Source organism: Manacus candei, unplaced genomic scaffold, assembly GCF_025592945.1.
Source record: "Manacus candei isolate 608988 ecotype Guabito, Panama unplaced genomic scaffold, ASM2559294v1 h1tg000015l, whole genome shotgun sequence".
In the NCBI taxonomy this organism is placed as follows: Eukaryota; Metazoa; Chordata; class Aves; order Passeriformes; family Pipridae; genus Manacus; species Manacus candei.
In genome coordinates, this window is record NW_026138063.1 from 25,815,536 (window position 1) to 25,836,752 (window position 21,217).

General features: G+C 40.9%; 1 protein-coding gene across 5 annotated transcripts in view; it reads right to left on the minus strand.

The window, feature by feature from the left end:
- Positions 1 to 21,217, minus strand: part of LOC127468434 (glypican-5-like) — a 407,170-nt gene that overhangs the window by 99,635 nt on the left and 286,318 nt on the right. For all 5 annotated transcript variants that reach the window (XM_051781578.1, XM_051781576.1, XM_051781575.1 and 2 more), the window contains one exon: positions 507 to 657. In XM_051781578.1, coding sequence (XP_051637538.1) covers positions 507 to 657 — 151 coding nt within the window. The remainder of the gene's footprint in view (positions 1 to 506; positions 658 to 21,217) is intronic.

The following is a 21,217-nucleotide window of genomic DNA, read 5'->3' on the forward strand; positions in this document are numbered from 1 at the left end:
ATAAATATTGCAGAATGCATATCTGAGACTACCAAGAAATGTCACTTAACCACTAGAAAGAAAATCCCACAGTATTTCATGTGTTTTTTCAAGAACGTAGACTTTCAGTCAACTCTGTTCGGATCATCCTTCAGCATCATTATGCAATAAATAAATATTTATGTTAACACTTAGTGCACTCCATAAGGACGTCAATTTTCTATTTATTTGAAGAGCCCACAATATCTAGGAAGGCTCTTCAGTATTTCTGTGATCTAGGTTTCATTGCAGATATTATTCATTCTAAATTTAAGTCTTTTATCTGCATGCAAAGTGTTAAATTATATTGGGTTACTGTCTGTATCATTCTATTTTTACTGCAGCTCTTCACAGATTAAGATTTAAATCCTTTGAATTTAGTAGGATTTTGACAGTAATTCAAGCAGGATAAGTCTGAGCTCTGTCCGTCTAATTGAGACATTTCTGAATTCCCAAGCTCTGCAAGCACTAACAGAAACGGTGTTTACCTGCTGTGGGAATCCTGTCCCCGGATCCTTGACAACCATCCTCATCATCACAATCTCCGCTCGACTCCACCTCTCCACTTTTTCCTCCCCCACTGCCAGCGTCTCGGGAAGCCCATCTTTCCAGTTTCAATTTGGCCTTCTCAGCATCCAGCTGAAAACAGAAGAAGAAACAAACCAACAATGGTCAGAGTATTTACACAGCTCCCACCTCTGGTCACCATCTGGTTCATAAAGCAACAAGCACTTCTCACTTTCTCACTCGCTTTCAAGAACAGGTCCTCCAGTTGGAGGTTCTTCTCAGCAATGACATCCAAATATTTTGGAACAGCAGACTATACCATCAAATATTCTTCACCACAGATGACCAGGGGCACTTATCATCAAGCTTTTAACTGAAAACATCACATCTACCACTATCATCACAGGGAGTGCTGTTCCTACAGCTTTTCCTCTTGGAAACCATAGTTGGGAGATCATTGGTTAATGATGGTACAATGTGCCAGCTGTCCTAGGACATATTTTGAGGGTTTTTTTACAGTTGAACACCACAATATACTTTACAACCTTTGAAGAGTTGAAAGCATTTGCTACTTTTCATGATGGACTTGGTCACTTGGACACCTTGGCTCCTGGATATGACTTTTAAGATGGTGCCATTTAAGATGCCTGTACCAACTGCAAGTTGTTCTTTAAATGCCACTTGAAATATATTTCTAGGACTGAGCACAGAATAAGAAAACCTTTTCTAGAATAAATCTAAATGGATCATACTAGGTCACACTTGCTCTAACAACACCCTTACTCCCCAAACTCAGCTTTTTGATCTTTAGATAACTCTTTCTCCTGCTGTCACCATGAATTATTAGCACTGTGGGAATAAATGATTTTTTCAGTTCACTGGTAGTTCCAAAAGATGAAAAATCCCGTTACACTGGCAGTGAATCTAAATCTAGCCTGTGGAGAGCACATCAAGAGCAGCAGTATTTGAGAAGAAAAAAAGTAACTGCCTTAGACTAATAAATTCTGTTATAAGGCAAATATTTATCAGGCAAGGAGGATTCAAGAGAAACCTGAACCTTTCCCCCACAGCTGAGGAGCACCGACCAAATGCAAAGACTTTGTACTGATTCTCAAAGACTCTGTACTGCTGTCAGATTCTGGATCTATCCAATAACCTTCATCATAAGGATCTTCCTCCCAAAGTATTGCAGATACATTGCAGGCTTTGTGATCTGCTTCATCTTGGAGGACTGATTGTTCTTGGTACTGAGCAAAACATATTTGGAAATGTAGCTACTTTGAAGATTCAAACACATTTCACATGGAAAAGGCTGAGAGCTGTGGGAGGAACTGGAGCACAGGGCTAATACAACTTTATTAACCGGGCTGAAAGGATGATGATAGATGCAGCAGTTTCTCTGCAGTGGGAAGTTTTGTGTGATAGTTTCCTTCTTCAGATGCTGTGAGCTGCCATCCTCCACTCTGGGCTGACAAATGCTTGGATCAGTGCAACAAAGATCCTGTTCTGTGGAACAACAGATACCAACTTCTATATGCCAGAACTCAAGAAATTTTTCACCCTTTCACTGAAGAGATCTGTTTGCTCATTCTGAAGACACAAATAGCTTCCCATAGTGCAGTGGGAGGAGAGGGTGGGGACTCTAGTGGAGACTCTCTAATTTTACTGCATGGCTGTTTTTCATAAACAAGTTGCCTAATGCCGAGCCTTGTTATTCACAGCCTAACGACTGATGCCATGGCAATACAAACCAACATTTTGTTAAACAATTGGAAAAATTTCCCTATGAGGGAGAAAGATAGCTCAGTTCTTTCACAGATTTATTACGTCTTGACTGTATTAGAAAAGACTCATTCATTCTTAGTTATAAGTCTTCAGAATGAAAAGAAATGGTTAAGTGGCAAACAGAATGGACACAAAATTTAATAAAGGTTTTTAATGACTGCTTGTAAGTCAGAGCAGGAGTGTTTACTCCCTGTTAAGATACTCTTTCTTTTCAAAAATTTGATTTCATTCATTGCCCGTGGCTCAAATCCTGACTCCTGCTCCAAACAAGTAATACTTGAACCAAATGGGCACCACCTCCAAAAAGGAAGCTGAGCTTTCCCACATGGTGCACTGCAGCAGTTCATATGCTTCTGGGTTCTTAGTGCCTCCACTGCAGCAAGAGATGAGTTGTAGCTCAGATCTGCATCTTCCCTGGATTACTGAAGGTGCACCCACCTCTTTTTTGGCCTATTAGCAGAGACTTCCACCAAATTACACAGAGCCCTTATGTACAAGTTCAGTATCACCATATCATCACTGAACATCAACTCAGGTACAGGCTACCAACCCTTTTCACCTTCTATACCCTTTCCCAACCTCTACCAACAACTTTTCTGTCCTGTGGCTGCCATTTACCTGGAATGATGGACCAGAGCCCAACCTTCTGCACTGATACAGTGCAGCCACTTTAGTGAGGAGCTCCAGACACACCATGCAGCTCTGCTAAGAACGGAATGTCACCATTTCATAGTGACTTGTGATCCAGCATCTTTCTCTTTTCCACATTCTGAAGGAACACTTGTCCTTTGGCTACCACCACAGTATTTTAGTAAGACCATTGTTTTATTGTGATAGCAAAGCTTACAACAGCATGTCTCCATCTCCTTTTTTCACAGAATAACAGAAACCTTTCTCAAAAAGTCTGAGACTGCACCAAAATACCACAGATTGCATCAGGATGGACTAGGATATCGTTACAGAAGCCATTAACCTTCATTTTTTACTCTACAGGTCCCCAAGATGGCTGTGGGTAGGGAACTGGAGATCATCTGAAGGTTCAAGTCATCTTCAGAGACAGCCAAATTAAAAACCCTGAACAATTCTCCAGGCTGCTGTCACCAATCACTAAAGCTTTCTGCTTGCCCACAGATGGCTACAGAGAGAACGACAGTCCCTTGCTCATATTTAACACTGGAGAGCAGAGACTGGAGTCAGTCGTGGCATTTCTATCATTGCTTAAAAGCCACCCTTAAAAAACCTTATTTTGCTGACTTATACCCCCCTGCTGATGCATAATGCCATCTACCCATCTCTGGCAACACTGCACAACAGCTCCAGCCTGGGAGCACTGTGTTTTGATGATGAGAATTGATGCCTTGGTTAAATAATTGCAATGAATTTCAGTCTGAGCACTGGAGCTTGTGTCTTTACCTTCACAAAGCAGAAGGTATCTGCTGCCTAAGACTCCAGGGTATACTGGAATCTTAACAGCTTAAAAATTAAGTCTCAAGTTTTTGCCACAAGTAAAAGGTAATTTTTTTCCTCTTGAAAAAGTTGTATAAATAGATCAATAAGATTTGTACAGCCCAACTGAAAAACAACTCAAATCATGAATTTTCCCAGCTGCAAGAGGCTTTGTATCAGGTTCATAAACCTCTAAAGCGTTTCTGAGAAACTATATACAGTGTTTCTGTGAGAAATCTTTAATATCTGGCTCAGCTGAAAGGTAAAAATCACATATCACTATTTAGCTCTGAGTCAGATACAGAAAACTCTCCACATGCATTTTATTTATTCCAGCAAAGGTCCCAACCTTAAGTGACATTAAAAAGAAAAAAAAGTTCTGCTGACATAAGGTCTTCTGGAAAAGAGAGAATTCATATGAGAGTGGCTCCTGTCTATCTCTCCTATTAATAGTTGATGATGTAGCACACGCATTCCCAGTCACATGACAGAGTCCTTCAGACTTCAGAGGCTTCAAAGAGTCTGTGACACACAACCCCTGAGCTTTCGACAGTAAATTTAACCCTAATTCTCACTCTGACCTCGCATGTGTTAGAATATATATTCATTCTCATGAAGGCACGTTCCAGTTGAACACTGCCACACGTTAACAATATAATATCTGTTTCCCTCCATGAAAACCATTCTTTAAAAGTGCCAATTTTTACCCATTTCATTGATCAGTCTATTTTCTGAAGGGTCGTGTGTATCTGAGAGGATGACTTCAAACTGCGGATAATAACCTCATTTCATCAGAAAATAGGTTTTAAAATTATATTTTGCACCACAGTTTCAGATTTCTCAGGCTAGTAAACATAACAATGAAAATCTAAGAGAATACTCTTTTTAAATGAAGCCACTTAAAAGTTGTGTGCTTGGAATATTCAGAGACAAATTCCATATAATCATTGCTCCCAAGGGATTTGTTAATTAAGTTTTCAACATGATTGATTATGAATGCTTTTCCTCTCTGAAAAGGCAGCTATGAGGTGAAATTTGCCTTGTGTCCACTCATCACGTGAGCACATGTATCACTTGCTGGTGTTTCCACTTTGATTAAGAAATGGCCGTTTATAGGCTGCATTTAGAAAATCTAAGCTCAGAATGATCTTTTCTCAAGGTACTTACAAGTAGCTGCCTTTTTAAAAGGGCTTTAGTGACATAAATATGATCTGCAGAGACAAAGTGTTTTGCCAGCTTATGAACAAATAATGCACAAAGACTAATCTTGAAAAGAGTCATAAATGACTCAATCCTTCCATTCATTTTTTCAAAAATAAAAATAAAAAATCCTTTCTAAACCATTATTAGGTCAGAAATGACTACAACTGGAAAAGACAATGTGCCTTTGTTTCTGGCCTCTTATATACATTTTTTGTTAGGAACTGACATACTGCCTTAGGCATAAAGCTGCCTTTTACTGGTGCCTTGTGACTGAGCAGATGTTCTGTCATTTCACAAAACAATAGCAACATAACAAATTTTAGACATAACTGCCATATATATATGCTTATTCCAAGTGGGATCTCTCCTTTGAGATAATGTTTATGGTTAATTTTCCTCCACATATGCTCTTACCTCCTTTTTAAAAGCATCTGGCAGTTGCTTTTGCTTCTTCTTCTCATGGTTATCTGGTGTTCATATATTACAGCATAAATAAGGAAAATAAACTTATTTAGCTTCAATTTTGTCAGACATTCCCTTTGGTTTGTTTTTTCCTTGGTCTCTATTTCACAGAAATCATAAAAAAAAGCCTGACATATTATTCCCTTCTAGTTTCTTCAGGAAGTAGTGCAACTCCAGGAGGTAGCAGCACCCAGTTCCTAAATCCTTTTATTTAGCTGAAGGAAACAGATATCCAATCTTCTGCAGCAACCAACATCCCCAGCCTTCCTTCTGCTGTGTTTATTCAGATCCTTACAATAACCTTTGCATGACACATCCTGCTTTACAAGTCACCTGTACATATTACAATAATTTAACTGAACAGCTATACATAATTTATGTGACATGGTTACAGATTGACAGTGGGGTCAGAATTTTATTCATGTCCCTCCTGACTAGACTTTTTCAACTTGGGAACTCGATCAACACTGGTAGATTCCTTTGTTCTGTGTTTTTGGCTCTGGCCTAAGCACCTCACATTTACTCATACTGATATTTGTATTTATTGCCTATGCCAATGCTCCTGGTCTCTCTCTCTCTCTCTCTCTCTCTCTCTCTCTCTCTCTCTCTCTCTCTCTCTCTCTTTAAAAATAAATATAAATATGTGTGTTTGTATATATATATAAACCGAAGGGGGAAGGCTCTCCTCAAGTACATGGAAACACAAGTCTTGGACTATGTGAGCCCAAGAAGTAGGGACTGACACCCCCCTTTCATCCTCTGCCCCAGTGTATTTTCACTTGAGCAATTTTCACACAGCAATTTCAAAGTTCTTTTTCCATTTTTCTGGGGGGGGGGGGTGTCAGGTTTTTTTGTTTGTTCTCCCATCAGGTTGCTCAGGTTGCCTGAAGCACTCTCATACATGAAATGGCCCACGCCTAGAATAACCCTACAACAACCCTCCCAGCTCTGTTAACTGTGCTCTGTATTTGTTTGTGACATTGCAGCTGCCCGTGGAGACATCTTTTGGATCAACTGCACCAGTTTCTAGTCGAAGGTAAGTTCCAAAGGTGATGCAGAACAATTTCTGGTTGAGGTTATGTTGCAAAGGTACATGTTGTTTTTAATCTTCTGCTTTATTCTAGAAGTCTTTTGTTCAAAGTATCTTAAATTTGACCAACCCTCCCACTGTGTTTCTGAGCATCTTCAGTACGAGCTGTACATCTTTTGAGAAGGTTAGAACTTGCTTTCTGACTTTATCCATCTTTTTCAAGTCAAAGAGCTGAGGGAGTTGGTGTTTTTATTTGTTTTTACTTGCTTTTATTCCCATTAAATCACTAAATTACTGCTTTCAGAAACAGCATCTGTATTCCTACAATGGATTTAGCTTCTTACGATTTCAGTGGAAGTTTCTTGCAACAATTTCTTTCTTTTCTATACATGTGCCCCTCCTAATTTTATAGCCCTAACTTCTCCACACACACTTTCCAATCCTCTGTCCCTGAGGCTTTGTATTTGCATATGTCTGTCTCTACCTGTGATTAGTTTTTGTTCTCCTGGTTTATGCAGATTGACTCATTACCCTCCTCCGTATAATTTTATTGCCAGATCACACAACGGATACCTAAAGAATCCACACTTTCACTTATCTTTGAATACTTTTGATTTCTCCTCTATGTCCTTCCCCTAATTTGGCTGTTTCCTCTGATTTCCTGGATCATCCAATGCAGATCCACACTGCACAGCAGAGAAGCTAAAAGCATTTATTTCTCTCTTGGCTGATTACAAATGTAACAGAATTATTTCAGCAGGGATCTAAGATGGTTTTTAGAGATTCACCTTATTATACTGTGGCATTAATGCATCTGCTTTTGATGTTTATGGTTTCTGTTTTTCAGCTGCTTATTAGAAGAGTGCCAGCACCAGGAGCAGCTTAATGTTCACTGAATTAAATTACACAAGCTACATACATTCTCATATTTACTGATTATTCTGTGAAGAAGCAACAAGAATGTGCACCCCCAGAATCTTATCACTTCACAGTAACAGCTTGGGTAAACTGTCACCCAAAAAGTATTAACTGTGAATGATGTAAAGTGAGCACAAATTAAAAAAAAAAAAAAAAAGACTTATTCTAGTTAATAATGTGCTTTAACCAAGCACAACAGATGTTTAAAGACAATTAAGAAAATCTGATTTAGATTCAGTAAGCCAGCTGGGGCAAGGAAGCAAACAGACACCTCTCCTTGATGTCTTGTCTTGGTGTTGGGCTGTAACTTTTTGGTATTATGTGATGCACTATTGAGCATCTGGTCTGGCATCTAGTGGGTCTAACTTAGACACAGACCCTGGGTTAGTCCCTGCCACAGGCAGGAACTTCACCTTTAGACAGCATAGTGCAGTCTTTCCAAAAATAAAATTGCAGGATATGTAGTTTGAAAATAGAGCATATGGCTAAAAAACCTGTTGTGTTACATGAAGACTTTTTGTATCTTCTTAAAGTAAAAAAAAAAAAAAAAGATAAACAATTGTAATAAATTGTAATAAAACTGTAACATAAACATAATTATTGGTGAAGAATAGGCAAGAGTTGCTTACAAAAGACCTTTGACCCGTCAAAATAGTTCATTTGTGGGTCAGGGTTGCTGAGAGTGTGCATGTCTGACTGGTGGATGGCTGCATCTGCAGGACCTGCCTGAATCAATCCGGGAGTAGAGTTGCCTGTGATGTCAATGAGCTATATGTGGTATTCAAGAGGTCTCTTCCAGACTACCATCCTGTATCTCTACACTCCACTAGTTTCTAATATTAGAAAATTGATTCGTAAAATCAAAATCACAAACCAGAACCACCTCCATTAGCCATTAGGAGTGGGGGTTTTTTCCCTTGCTTCTTTGATTTCTATATGGGAAAATTGTGTCCACATAGTAAATTATTTCCATTCTTTCTTCTAGGCTAAGAATGAAGCCTCTTAATTGTGCCTGAAGTCAAAATGTGGCTCAAAAAATGTATTAATTATTACTGGGGCTTAATGTGGTTTACAAATGTGCTCTTTAACTCAGAGCTCTGACTCATCAGGGTGTAGATGTCTAATAATAGCCAAGGACTTCTGCCTGATCAGACTTGGGAAGTGTGAAATGAGAAGTGCCGGCGATCAGGAGGCTGGTCACACTCCATCAGCCCTGGAATGGCACCCTTCTGATAGGCTGCATGTTTTTATGGGTTAAGTGAGTAAACAGTGGCCAATCTGAATTATCTAAGGAACAGAGCCAACCTTTCTCCTTGCTCTGTACTCAGACAGCAATTACCTTTGTTATTTGCTGAGGGAAATGTTCATGACATGCTCCAGTGCATGTTAATTCTGTTTCATGTTCTTGGATAATTATCTGTTTCCAAGCTCTATGTTGGTGAACATCATTTTCATAGAATGAAAAGTTTGACATTTCATTGGAAAGACTTGAGAACAATCAAAGTCTCTCATTACTTGGTAGTGCTTAACAGACCCAGGCTTTGGATTTGATGTTTCATGTTAAAACATGACAGAAGCAGTGATCTGCTTAGTCTCCTCTGCACTAAAACACAATATGAAATAAAGTTACAGAAAATATGGTAAGAAGATGGATAATGGTGTTTGTCATCCATTTAACATGTACCAGTGTTGGGAGCTAAATCACCAATTATTCCCTACACAAGCTAACTAGCTTTAATAACACTGCAACCCAAACCCACATATAAAAATAATCCTACTGTCTCAGAAGCTACCAGACTTCTCTGAAATCTTGAATATCACATTTCTAAATATGTTGCATCATTTAGAAGGTGCCACATACACAGGAAAAGAAAGAGAGGGAAAAAAGGATTGGAGCCTATGCTGCTATGAATCAGCAAACTGAACTCTGCGGAGCTGCTCCAGTTTATTCCACATGAAGGGCCAGCCAAGACTTTTCTCATTTGGGAAAGTGTGGTGGTGTAACAGAACAGACAAATGCACTTCATGTTGCATGAGTCTGACAGAATAAAAGACACTCTTTCCAGATGTTGCACTCCAATGGTTTCACAGTAACATCTGAGGACATGACTGAATGCTTTTGCTAAGTCACTTTTATTTAGAAAGGGAAGAAGAAAGAAGAAAAGATACTTCTGCAAGCAGCAGCTGCCACTGAAGCTTTTTTCCTGTGGCTTTTCCTATGGCTTTTCTTTTCATTGGTGGCTTCCATGGAGGGTTCTCTGCCGTCACAAAGATTGAGTTCACAATAATGTATTTTTATCACTGAGTCTCGCTCCTCACTGAACTTGGGATCTGTTAAATTTGATTAAAAATGGCTAAAGGGTAAAAAAGGTGCAGAGGGAGTGGCAAGGCTGAGAGACAGGGACACAGCAGAGCACATTAGATAAGCTGTGTTTGTTTACGAAACCAGGTTAAAATGCAACATAACGGCAAACAATCAACTGTCCTTGGCAGATCACCAGTAAAATTTCTGGAGAGCAGGAGTTCTTTGTCTGACAGCAGGTTTGCTCTTCCCCTTCAAAGGTTTAAATTCTGTTCAGGCTCGGAACAGGCACAGTAAGTGGAAAAAGGTCATTGCATAGGTTTTCCTGGACTATCATCTGCTCTTACTGCCTTCTTGAGAGCCACTAACAAGATAATACGATCACAAAGATCAAAAGCTCTCTTGTGGTGCACAAGGGAAATTGATAACCACATTCTCCTGTGCTGTATATCCCTATAATTCAGAGCTGGGAACTGGCCCACATTTACCAGAGATGTAAAATGGCTTTGAAATGTCTTTCTTTCTCATTCACACTATATAAATTCACACTGATATTTCCAGGGAGAGGACAGGAATGTTCAGAACAGGGCTCTACACTTGTGCTACCAGCACTTTACTGCAGAGTTCATTTAAGCCATTTCAGCACATACATGCAACAGTCATTTATCCTGATGTTTTACATTTTACACTTATTTCCGAATGTATTCTCTATAAGTGACAAAGTTCCCTCTTAATCTATTAGAATAATTTTCACTGAAATATCTTCTGAGATTTCTGAAGTTTCTCCATTCCATTCTTCACATCACCAAGAATTTAATTTTTTATTTAATTAAAACAATCATCCTATTTTCTCCAATGGTGGGTTTAAACTAGATTCTACTCTTGTACAGCTCTGTAGACCTTACCTAAATTTCAAGTAGTGTTCAAAAAGAGCAAAGAAAAGATGTCAGCTCTAATAAAGACAGGAGAGGGCTCTGGACTGGAGCTGGCTTCTGTTATTGTAAAGACCTAGTCTGGAATACGTGAACACCCAGCAAAATAATCTGAGTGCTACCACTATAAGAGAATCAGTGTAAAACAAAACATTCTACTGTTACTGTTTTCCCCCTTCTCAGCAAGAAGTTCCCCATTTCATTTGTATTTAATCCTTCTTGCCAGTTCCTCTTCATTGCTTGCTTGTGACCCATGCCTCTTGTTTTTGCCTTCTCATGGAACAGCATCCTCTTTCCTGCCTAAATATGATCATCCATTCAGCTGAGCATGAGGATTCTTGGTCACTTCAGCTTGAATATATTATTAAATTTTACATGTGGAAGCTGTTCTTCCACTGGAGGCCAGTCCCTCCTGGACTCCAGCAGCTCTGCCCAACAGATTTACACTGAAGACCTGCAAGGACCATTCAATCACCTCCCCTGTTTCTCTTCCCTGCCTTAGACTTCTGAAGAATGAGGCTTGCCTGCTCTTTCATTCTGCTCTCTCACAGCTTTTGTACCACTGTAAATCTTCCTTTATGCAGGGATTCAGGGGAAACAAGAAGGAATCAACCCCACTGACCATCAGTAAGTTTCCCCACCATCCAGGAACTCCTAGATGAGCTTGTCAGCAATACAGCGCTCTAGAGGAGCAATGTGGACTGGAAAAGCTCAGGCATTTTCATGGACAGGCATGTTACTCAGGGACCACTAAGACGTATCCAGGAAAGCGCATATTCTGCTTGTAAAGCATCCCATGTGGGCTGCCTGCCCTGGCTCACTGCTGGCTCTGGTCTCCTGTGAGTGAGCTACGATTAGTACTAAGTGCTGGCATTTTGTACCCATGTCATGCTTTGTTCTCACTTAATCGTGGCCTGAGACAGCAGCAAGTACCAGTAAACACACACATGGATAAGCTGTTGCTTTAAAACAATAAGCTAAGGGTGAGAGGGAAGGATTTTAGAACTGACAGCACACACTGCACCCATCAGCATTCTTTCTTGATGAGGCACTACCACGGCAGCGAAGAACAAGTTGTGGCATGTCTCACTTCCACAGCAGCTCAGAACAGCCTCTCTCCCTGTGTATCCAACCCCATACGGGTTCTCACACGCAGCTCTGGGAGGTATGATTATTTGGGATGACAAAGGATGAGCCAAGCAAAAAAAGGCAGACTCCTGTGCCCTTGTCTTCTCATCCAACGCCTGAGCAATCACATTACATAGCCTTGATTTTGCCTTGGGCGTTCTCCTAACCACGAATCACGAAATACAAGGCAGAGATGGCATGAAGAGACTATGAAGCACTTACCCTTCTGGCATTGTGGCTTCCTCTCCCTCCCTAGGGCTTAGACATGGCTGTGCTGAGCCCTGAGTGCTGGCTGCTCCGGCAGCAGCCACACACACCAATGCTGGCTGTAAGTGAGCTGGAAAGGAACAGGAGTCCCTAAAGAACCCACATCATGACTGCTATATCTAGGGGAGTTGTTTGGTCTGGGTCTTTTAAGTATTTCTACTATATTTAGCTGCTGAAACATAACATGAAGTACAGCAAGAACTCCACTGTGTATTTGGTCATCTGATCCTAATTAGGCATGAAAAAGAAGGAATCTATCTTTAGTTTAACTTCAAAGCCAAGGCCATGCTTCTTACTGTCAGGCAGGTAGGACTTGCAGTGATAGGCTGTGATTACAACTGCGGGGGCACACACCCGGTGGGAAATCTAAGGCAGCTGGAAAGGCTCAGCAGCACTAATGCTCCCTCTCTGGCTGGTGCGTAAGCTGTGGGGCAGGGTAGAGCTATTCATACCCATTACTGTGACGTCCTGAATGACTGCGAAATTAAAGTCTGTTCACCGATTTCAGTAAAGGTCATCTCAAAAAAATTCCCCTCTTCAGCCTCAAGTCCTCCCCGTGCTGTCACAGGGATGAACATGGTCACCAGCACACACAGGTACGCAGAGACAGCGGTGCTACAAGGCTGTTTATGTAGGAAAGTGGGCAAAAAGCCACTGTGAAAATCACATTTAGATCTACCTCCATCAGCTCTGCTGAGCTCTATGTCACCTTCCCCACAGCTTTCCGTGGGCTCCTGTATGACTGCAAGTTCTGAAGGGACTGCCTACTCTTTTGGATTTACTACCCGCACAGAGGGCTGTTCTTAGTTGGCCCCTTAATAAACATGATTCATCATAATAATTAAAAGGATATCTCCCTGCTTTTGGTTCTTTTATTGCTGTACAAATGGTAGGTGTTTTTTTACTGTTTTCTTTTCTATGCTGGGTTTTTCTTTTGAGTCTGATCTCACCTTGTCCCCAGTGCAGTGTGTGTATACATCAGACAATAAGTGCAATTTTAATACAGGGAATGGTGTTTAATTGTGCCCATTTTTATACATCGTGTTTCCTCTCACCCCCCTGACTCATTATTCTCCAGGTAAGTTATATCACAACAACACATATTGCAAATCTTACTGTGACTATTTAAATAGATGGTATCCTAATTCTTGTTCTCTTCAGCTGGTTTTGTTAAAAGAGATGGCAATGTGGAACCATAATAAAGGACCTTCTTGTCAAATTTTGTCTTCAAGGAGGCTTGGATTAATATGAAGCACAACAGCTGAGGTATCTGTGTTTTGAAGGGCTTGAGAGACTTTTTAATTGTCACAATCTGTTGTGCCTCTCAGATCTCTTTGTGAAGATGTTCAGCATGGTGTGTGTTTTGCTGATGAGCCATTCTTTATCTTATAACGAAGAAATGTTTTGTCTTCCGCCAGGCATTAGAGCCACTGATATTTAAATTTTTAAGAATGAGAAATGAAAGAATACTAACAAAAGAATGAAAAAAGCTATGACAACAGTTGTTAAAACATCATAAGGTGGTGTTTTGCTATTTTATTATTATGTTTTGTTTATCTCTCTTCTGTGCCTGCGCCAGGAGCCCGGGAGTTTTCTTTCAACAGATTTTCTAGTCTAATAGTTTCTAGAAAAAGGCAGTTTATTACCTCCAGAAAACCTGTGTTCCTATGGGCTATGTCCATATGTTTTATATATTCTTTCTTTGGATCTACAGTGGATGTTTTACATTAGTGGCCTCTTTCAAAAGTTCCCATCTTTAAGATGCCTCTACATGATCTTGATACAGTGGAATATGCAGCAATAATTGATTACTCCCTCTGATTCTTGTTAGTATTCTATCTAAAATGAGAATTTATCTCACAACACAGATGGAACTACCTTTGGAGCAGAAAACTTTCATAGATATTTATTTTTTATTAATAATAAATCATACCTGTGTTATCTCTGCAGTAATCTAACACTTAAAATAAATGGCCCGTGCAGAGCAGACCAGGTCACTTGGCCTTACTGTTTGTAAGGAAGGGGTAACTGACTGAAGCAACCATATTTTGTTATAATTTTCAGGAAATCTCCCTTCTCCCTATTATACTTCTCCCACACCCTTCCATGAGTAATATACATCATTGATATACACCTTAGGGCTTCTCCTCAGACACGCACCCTATCTCTGCTGAGCTTTCCCAGGCTCGTGTCTCTATTCCCCCCTCACACCACTCTGGGGTTATTTCTTCCCCTTTACCTGATCTCACACAGACACTTTATTCTACCTCCTCTCCCTGCCTGCAAAGCCTTCAACACTCCACTCTGCTTCTCACATCTACTGCAAGTCCTTTTATTCAGCTATGAAAGAGTGGAAGTACTTGGGGTGCTGATCTGCAGTTGCTGCCTTTGTTAACTTTTTTTGTAGTATAACTCCCTTGTATATTGTCTTCTAAACTGTGGTGTTCCTGATACTGGGAGCATGAATTAATCTCGTTTAACTCTTTGGAAGTTAGTGCAGCTTGCAAGATCAGAAGCAAAACACTCTCAGGCTACACATTTTCTCAGATCATATTAGTCAAGAAATTTTTAGTTTCTTGTTTAAGTGCCAGAACTGCCAATGTAAGGTGAGGAATAATGATCTACCTCCAGAATGGCATTTAATATTTAATAGTCCATGATCACTATTTAATTTGGACCAATCCCATGCTGTATGTTGTAGAGGTCCCTCTCTACTGTTCCACATCTGTTAAATATTTTAGATATTTCAGCTTTATATTTATGTAGTTGAGGTGGAGTATAATAAAGTCTGTTAAAATCAAGAGTGTATGAGGTTATATTGGGTATTCTGAGAAAGACAGATTTAGCAAGCTTAATGGAAACCATTCACTCCTCTATTGAGACGTCAGATTTGTTTCTCACAGTTTAGCACATTATGTTTAACTCTGTTCTTTCCATCAAAGGCAACCGATGTTTTCTAGCAACACATTCCAGCATGGTTTCCTTCTTAGCTCCTATTTCTCCAGAATAAATTAATACCACAGACAGAGGCCTGCATGTGAAAAAGATTATTCTGTATGCAAAATGACGTATCTATAAAAACGTAAAGGAGCACAACTTACTGTCTACATATGCTGGAATCCTCGTAACTTCCTTCTGGGATTCTTGTTAACATTTGGGAAACACATTTCCATTCTGGCTCACAACTAATATGGTTTTTCTAACCCTTTAATCAACCAGGAATGTCAGGCTGGTTAACACCACAGCAATATGTCAGTTAATGTTCCACCTCATTTTCAGCAAACAGTTCCACAAAGCTTGAATATCATTAGGTGGACAAAGCATTACACATTTGTCTCTGCCGTCCACAGTTCTCCACTGTCAGTAGTTTTGACAAAATTGAAGCTTTCACCCTCAAGAGAGACTCCTACCCTCAAGCAGGAAACCAAAGGCCAAGATCCTTAATGATATGCCGGGCAAGTTTAGATGGGTGAAGACAGTAGTATTCTCAGATGATGTTCTCATGGTTACAATTGTGGACACTACAGTCTTGGAAGCAACTGAGAAATGAAGACCCAACCAATAAAATGTGGTAACAAATCCCACTGTCATTCCTCACTAGCAAGCTTTAAAGCCATCTCACTAGGCAGCGACACTGCTGCCCTCTAGGTAAGGCCTAATGATTAAACTGGATGACATGAACTTGGAATCTGAGCTGCGCTATAGCGAATATCGTGCACAGACAGCTGGGGGAGAAGCAAGAATCCACTAAAAAGAGACAGACATCTACTATTTCCTATCATTTACGTTCTTAATCTTAAAACCAAACTTCTGCTTTATTTATTTGGGCAATTAAGCAGATTATTTCACTGGCTGTGCACAGCTCTTGGAGGATTTAGTCAAGCTCTTAAGCAATTCTGAAACGCACTGTGCATACTTGTCTAAAAACATGCTGCAGTCGTATAGAACGGACAGGTAAGAGAGTTAATCAGGAAACAAAAAAGCCAACGTTAAGGAGGAAATGCTCTCAGGGGAAAATAACACAAGGCAAAAGACACGTTATGGCTCACTGAATTACCTACACAAGCATTTGCTTTCTTATTGCAGCATTAATCTTTGCTCCTGTGGAACAGGAGTTGGCAGCATTAATCCTTTGAGTGCTGCAGGACATCAGTGGCTTCTGACCCCCAGGCATGCGACAGCAGCAGAATTCCTGCACTTTGTGCAGGTCCAGCATGTCTCTGGCATAGAGAAGAGGATTTGTTTCCTTTTCTCTTACAGGTACCATGTCCTGCAATTCAGAGAAATTCACTGGACCTCTTGCCCATGTCCCAAAATTTCCTCTCTTCTCCCCTTCCTTCCCACCAGCCCAGGACCATGCCAGCTAACCTTGGTGATGGCCCAGTCCACCTCTAGCACCGCAGTCCAGGCCCTTGTATGCTGTACCCATTCACATCAAGGTTTACAAGGCACTCTTTGCCCCCTGTGCTACTGCAGAAGGAAAGGCTGAATCAAGGAAACATGGAATTACACAGGCACACCTGCAAAATACCTCGACAAGCCCCCACACTATCTGGCAGTGCAAGGCACCTTGGCAGGACTAGGTTTTGGTTCCAAGTAGAGAACAAAAAAAATATTTTGAATCTTGGAGGTGTCGAGCACAAAAAGGAAATAAACAACATCTGCTCTTCATAAAATAATAAACATCCCAAATTTTCGAGCTAGAGGCTTATTGAACACAAAGCACAGCCCCACACAACATGACCTTTCAAAAGAGAATTGTCACCTCTTGATTTATACTTGCAATATGTATTCCCTGCACGAATTTCAAAGTGTATGATAATGTGCTACAAGTCCTCAGAGCCAGAGTGAACTGCTGGATACCTGGCTCAGAATCAAAATGATCAGCATGCCATAAAAATGGCCATACAACTTGAGACAGAAGTTCATCCAGCCCAGTATCCTGCACCTCGCAGTGCCACAAACCTGACACTGCTCCTTGTTCCTTCAGGCAAAGTGAACTCCCAGTGACAAAGGGCAAAGCACTTCACTCAAACCTTGTGTCCAGCAGCAGGAGCTAAATTGTAGCACGGTGGTGAGTGTTGTGGGACACGAGATAGACCAGGAGGTGTAACAGAGCTTCAGGGGGCTCTGGCTGGGGGCTAGGGAGCTCAGCAGGTCTCCAGAGAGATGGATGACAGCAGGATTTTAGGAGCCTGTGGCTGGGGTGTCTCTTCCCCCTCATTAACCTACTGCTCTCCCAGCAATCAGGTCTGCCCTTTCCACTGTGGGACTCTTAAGACCAGGATGGACTTGACACACTGGGCAGAGCTGAAGAGCACAAGGGCACTGCAGGTTGGAGTCTGACATCTCTGATAAGTTTTCTGAATAATACGGCTCTCTGAATCCTACAGGTGAATATGTGCACCTGTGTCTGTCACACTGTACTGCTGCATCCCTTCACCTCCACGGGGACACTACTCCAAGTGGGCAGGTGTGGCCCAGCACAAAGCTCCAGGTGGGCTGGGATGCAAGGCCAGCTGGATGTACCCACACCAGGGACAGTCTGCGGGAGCAGCACCCACTGCCACCAGCATGTGGATATCCGCGTCCCGAACACACCATGTTCCTCCTACAGGGTTCTTTACAGGCTTTAAGCCTCATGGCTTCATATTTGATCCTGCTGACCTTGCCAAGAGCCCCCACTAAGGAGGTGTCAGCACACACTGGGACCAAGAGAGTGCCTTGGATGTGCCCAAGTCCTGCTCACAGAGAACACAGTTGGGAGCTGGGAGGAAATGCAAAGAAAACTGTCCATTTGTAATCCTTGATAGTTCCCATTAAATAAAACCACGGGCAAAGAGGAAATGCCTGACTGATAGTGTAAGCACTCATGTAAATGTGTGCAGGCTGGCAGGCTGATTTTCATCACTCAGGCTGGCTATAGTCTTTGAAGATATGTCACTTCCCTGGATGCATGCAGCTGTGTGCTTGAAGCTCACACTAGTTAGACAAAATGATTTGTTCATGATCTTAATGTTTAGCTCTTTCATGGGAAAAAATTCCACCACTTCAAGCTTTTGTGAATCTGAAAGGCTTATTCAGTTTTTAGGGATCTGCCTTAGCTTTTTTATTACACTTATTTATTTGAAGCCTGAACAGGCAAAAATGTGATGAATGAAAGAGAGAGAGAGTGGAAGAGAAAGCACATAATTATCACATTGTGTATAGTTATGCCAATTACCATGCAACACTCCTCAACCAATTGAGAAGATTTAATATTTTTGATATGCGTTACCTTCTTGTTGCTTTCCTCTTTCCTTATTATTAATTAATCTATTCAATCACAAGAAATTTTATTTTTAGGCACTGATCTTGATATTTTTGGCTACACAGAGCAGTAGTTACGCTGTAGTTGCGTAGCATCAAGAAACCAATGCCCTGATCCAAGAAAACCAAAGCACTGGATTCCAGAGCTGGAGGGATATTCACTTCATGCAAGGCTGTTATGCAAAGATGTTGAATTACTCACCCCTGCCTCTTTTGTGCATATTTTTACAATTTTAACCCCCTGCATATACACATGGCTGATTTCCTTCCTTGCATCTCAACTAATAAACAGGAATTTTAGTAGTGAGGTGGTGTTATTTCAGCAGTGTCACCAGTGCCAACCCCACCCTGGGAAAGGTGATTGTGATGTCTCTCAGCAAGGCAAGTAAAGCACAAAACATTCCATCAATTTAGTCGATTCTCCATTTGACTCACTCTGACATAAAAATGTGGGGCTTCATTCTTTCTGAAGTGATAGATTAAGATGGAAGCAAGACTTAGTGCAACTCCTCCTTTTCTGATATGAATTCAGCTACACTGTTTCACTGAGAGGATCTATCTCTACACATCTACAAACCTGATGGTGCCCCATATGATAAAAAAGTATTTTTAGAGTGATTCTTGCAAAAAAAAAAAATCTGAAGGAATCATTTAATAAAGAATGATAATTCTTTCAGAGTTCTTAAAGCCAACCTATTCCAGAGCAAAGATATCCATTCAATGTTTTGCTGAATTGCATGTTTTGTTCAGGATAATCTCTATATACAGCAACAACCATTTCTTTTAATTCTGTATTTTCCAGAGGACTGCTCTATCAGGGAGTGTGAAATTTGGGCCTGAAAGCATTGACTATTTTTTGAAGCTAACTCTAAGCCTCTGAGCTACTAAATTATTTCTTAAGTAGAACCAGCACACTCTTCATTTAAGACTGTTCAGCATCCTCTTGGTTATGGTTTGTCGTTACTTAAACTGCTGGGAAAGTTCAGCCACTCACTAAGTTTTACACTGATTGTATCTTGCCAGTAAAATTTTAACTACGACACAGTTAAAGAGACATCTTTCATAGCCGCTAACTGAATATTAATATGATTTTTTATTTCCACAAGACTCCATTATAATGTAACTAAACATTAAAAATGAGCACTAGATTTGGTGATGCTTATTCCCCCATTGCCTATCATTATGTGACTTCTGACTCATGTTTCTCTTTATCCCATTTGAGGTCCTATCCATCTGATTTATGGAGCAAGCTGTGGCAGGAAGTGGAAAGGAATTCTAAATCAGCACTCATCTGTCAGACTTCAATACTAAGTGCAAAATATGGTATTAAAGCAAGACTGAAAGCTTTCTTCCTTCTCCTTGTAGAAAATACCTCCTTGCTAAGGACTCCATGGAACAGCAGAGGTAATGGGATAAGTGGTTACGAATTTTTCAATACTCAGCTGCTCTGCACCTGTGTGCTGTCAGCCAGGGACAAGTGGAAGGCAGGTTCAAACATGCAGAGTACAGTCAAGTTTATGACTTAATTGCGCTGAGAACGAGCACTTTTAGGTTGGATCAATGGGTGCTGAGAGGAGCATTTCTACATCTCAGAGCTTACTGCACCAATTTGCAATTATCCTGCAAACTGTCCACTTACTTCACTGTCCTGTAAGATGATGCCTTTTCCAAGAGACATTAAGGGGTTTCATTTCTGCTGCTCGGCTTTCTTTTCCATCTTAAACTTCATGCTATCTGACGTATGGTGCTTATGCTACGTGCACTGTTGAATTACTGCTTCAAAAAAAGATACAAGCCTATTTTAATTAGATTTATGGGAAATCTTCCCCAGGCAAATTCTTCCCAATTGCAATTACTGAACACACCTGAGAAAAAGGGATGGCAGCAGAAGGAATTCTCTTTCTTTCAACATGAAATATAGTTTATTGGGTTATCTTCATTATCAAAACAGGTAATAATATTTTCAAAAGAAGCAAAGTGGCTCATCTTCATGAATCATTAACTGTTTATCCATAAATATGCACAAAGCTGCAAGAAGCAAAGGAAATGAGGTTTCCTGCCCTAGAGAGTGTACAAAATTATGCTACAGACAAACTTGTTGCAGCAGCAAAGCACTTGGGAACACATACAACCTGAACCATGCATGCAGAATGAGCAAGGATTCAAAATCGCCAGAGCAAAATTTTTCTAAGATCTTTGAAGACAAGCAGATGCCTCTGAACTTGGGGTCCTAAGCCCTCGGTATGTATAAGCTACCTCTCTTTGGGATAAATCCAAGGCACCTACAGCACCCTACAGCAGGGCTAGGAGCAGCAATCCTTCGCGAACCTGCCTCTTCCCACCCAGCTAACACTCCTTAACTCTTCTGCCCAGCACACATTTTGGGAGGCACAACCCCTCGCCCCGCCTATGCAGGTGGCCAGTCTCAAAGATACGAGAGCAGAGCATGTGGGAGTCACGGGAGAAGATGAGATCAGGTAGTAGGAGAAAGCACGTGAAGCAAAGGCCTTCTGCTCTCTTCATCCCTCGGAGTCAGAATTGAGTAACCCCCACATCACCACAAAAAGTTCCTCCAAAACAAGCCAGACATTGAAAAGAAACCCACCCAAAGGGTCAGATGGGTGAAATCAGGCTACAGATGGACATTAGTGCTTGGTGACTTCAGGAGGCCTGTGCAGTGGCTTTGGAAAGCTTACAAGAAGCAGCTGTTGTTTTTATCACTGTCTGCAGAAATGAATTTTTTTTGCATTTTTTCATGCAAAAAGCTGCTCTGCTAAAATGGAACAGCTGATGAGGAGTAACCCCCTCAAATTGTGTTAACACCTGGTCCATTTAGCTCCTGCTTTGAATGAGATTTTACAGTTGAATTCTGAGGGAGGCTGGAATGGAAATGCTGACACCCTCTTCCTA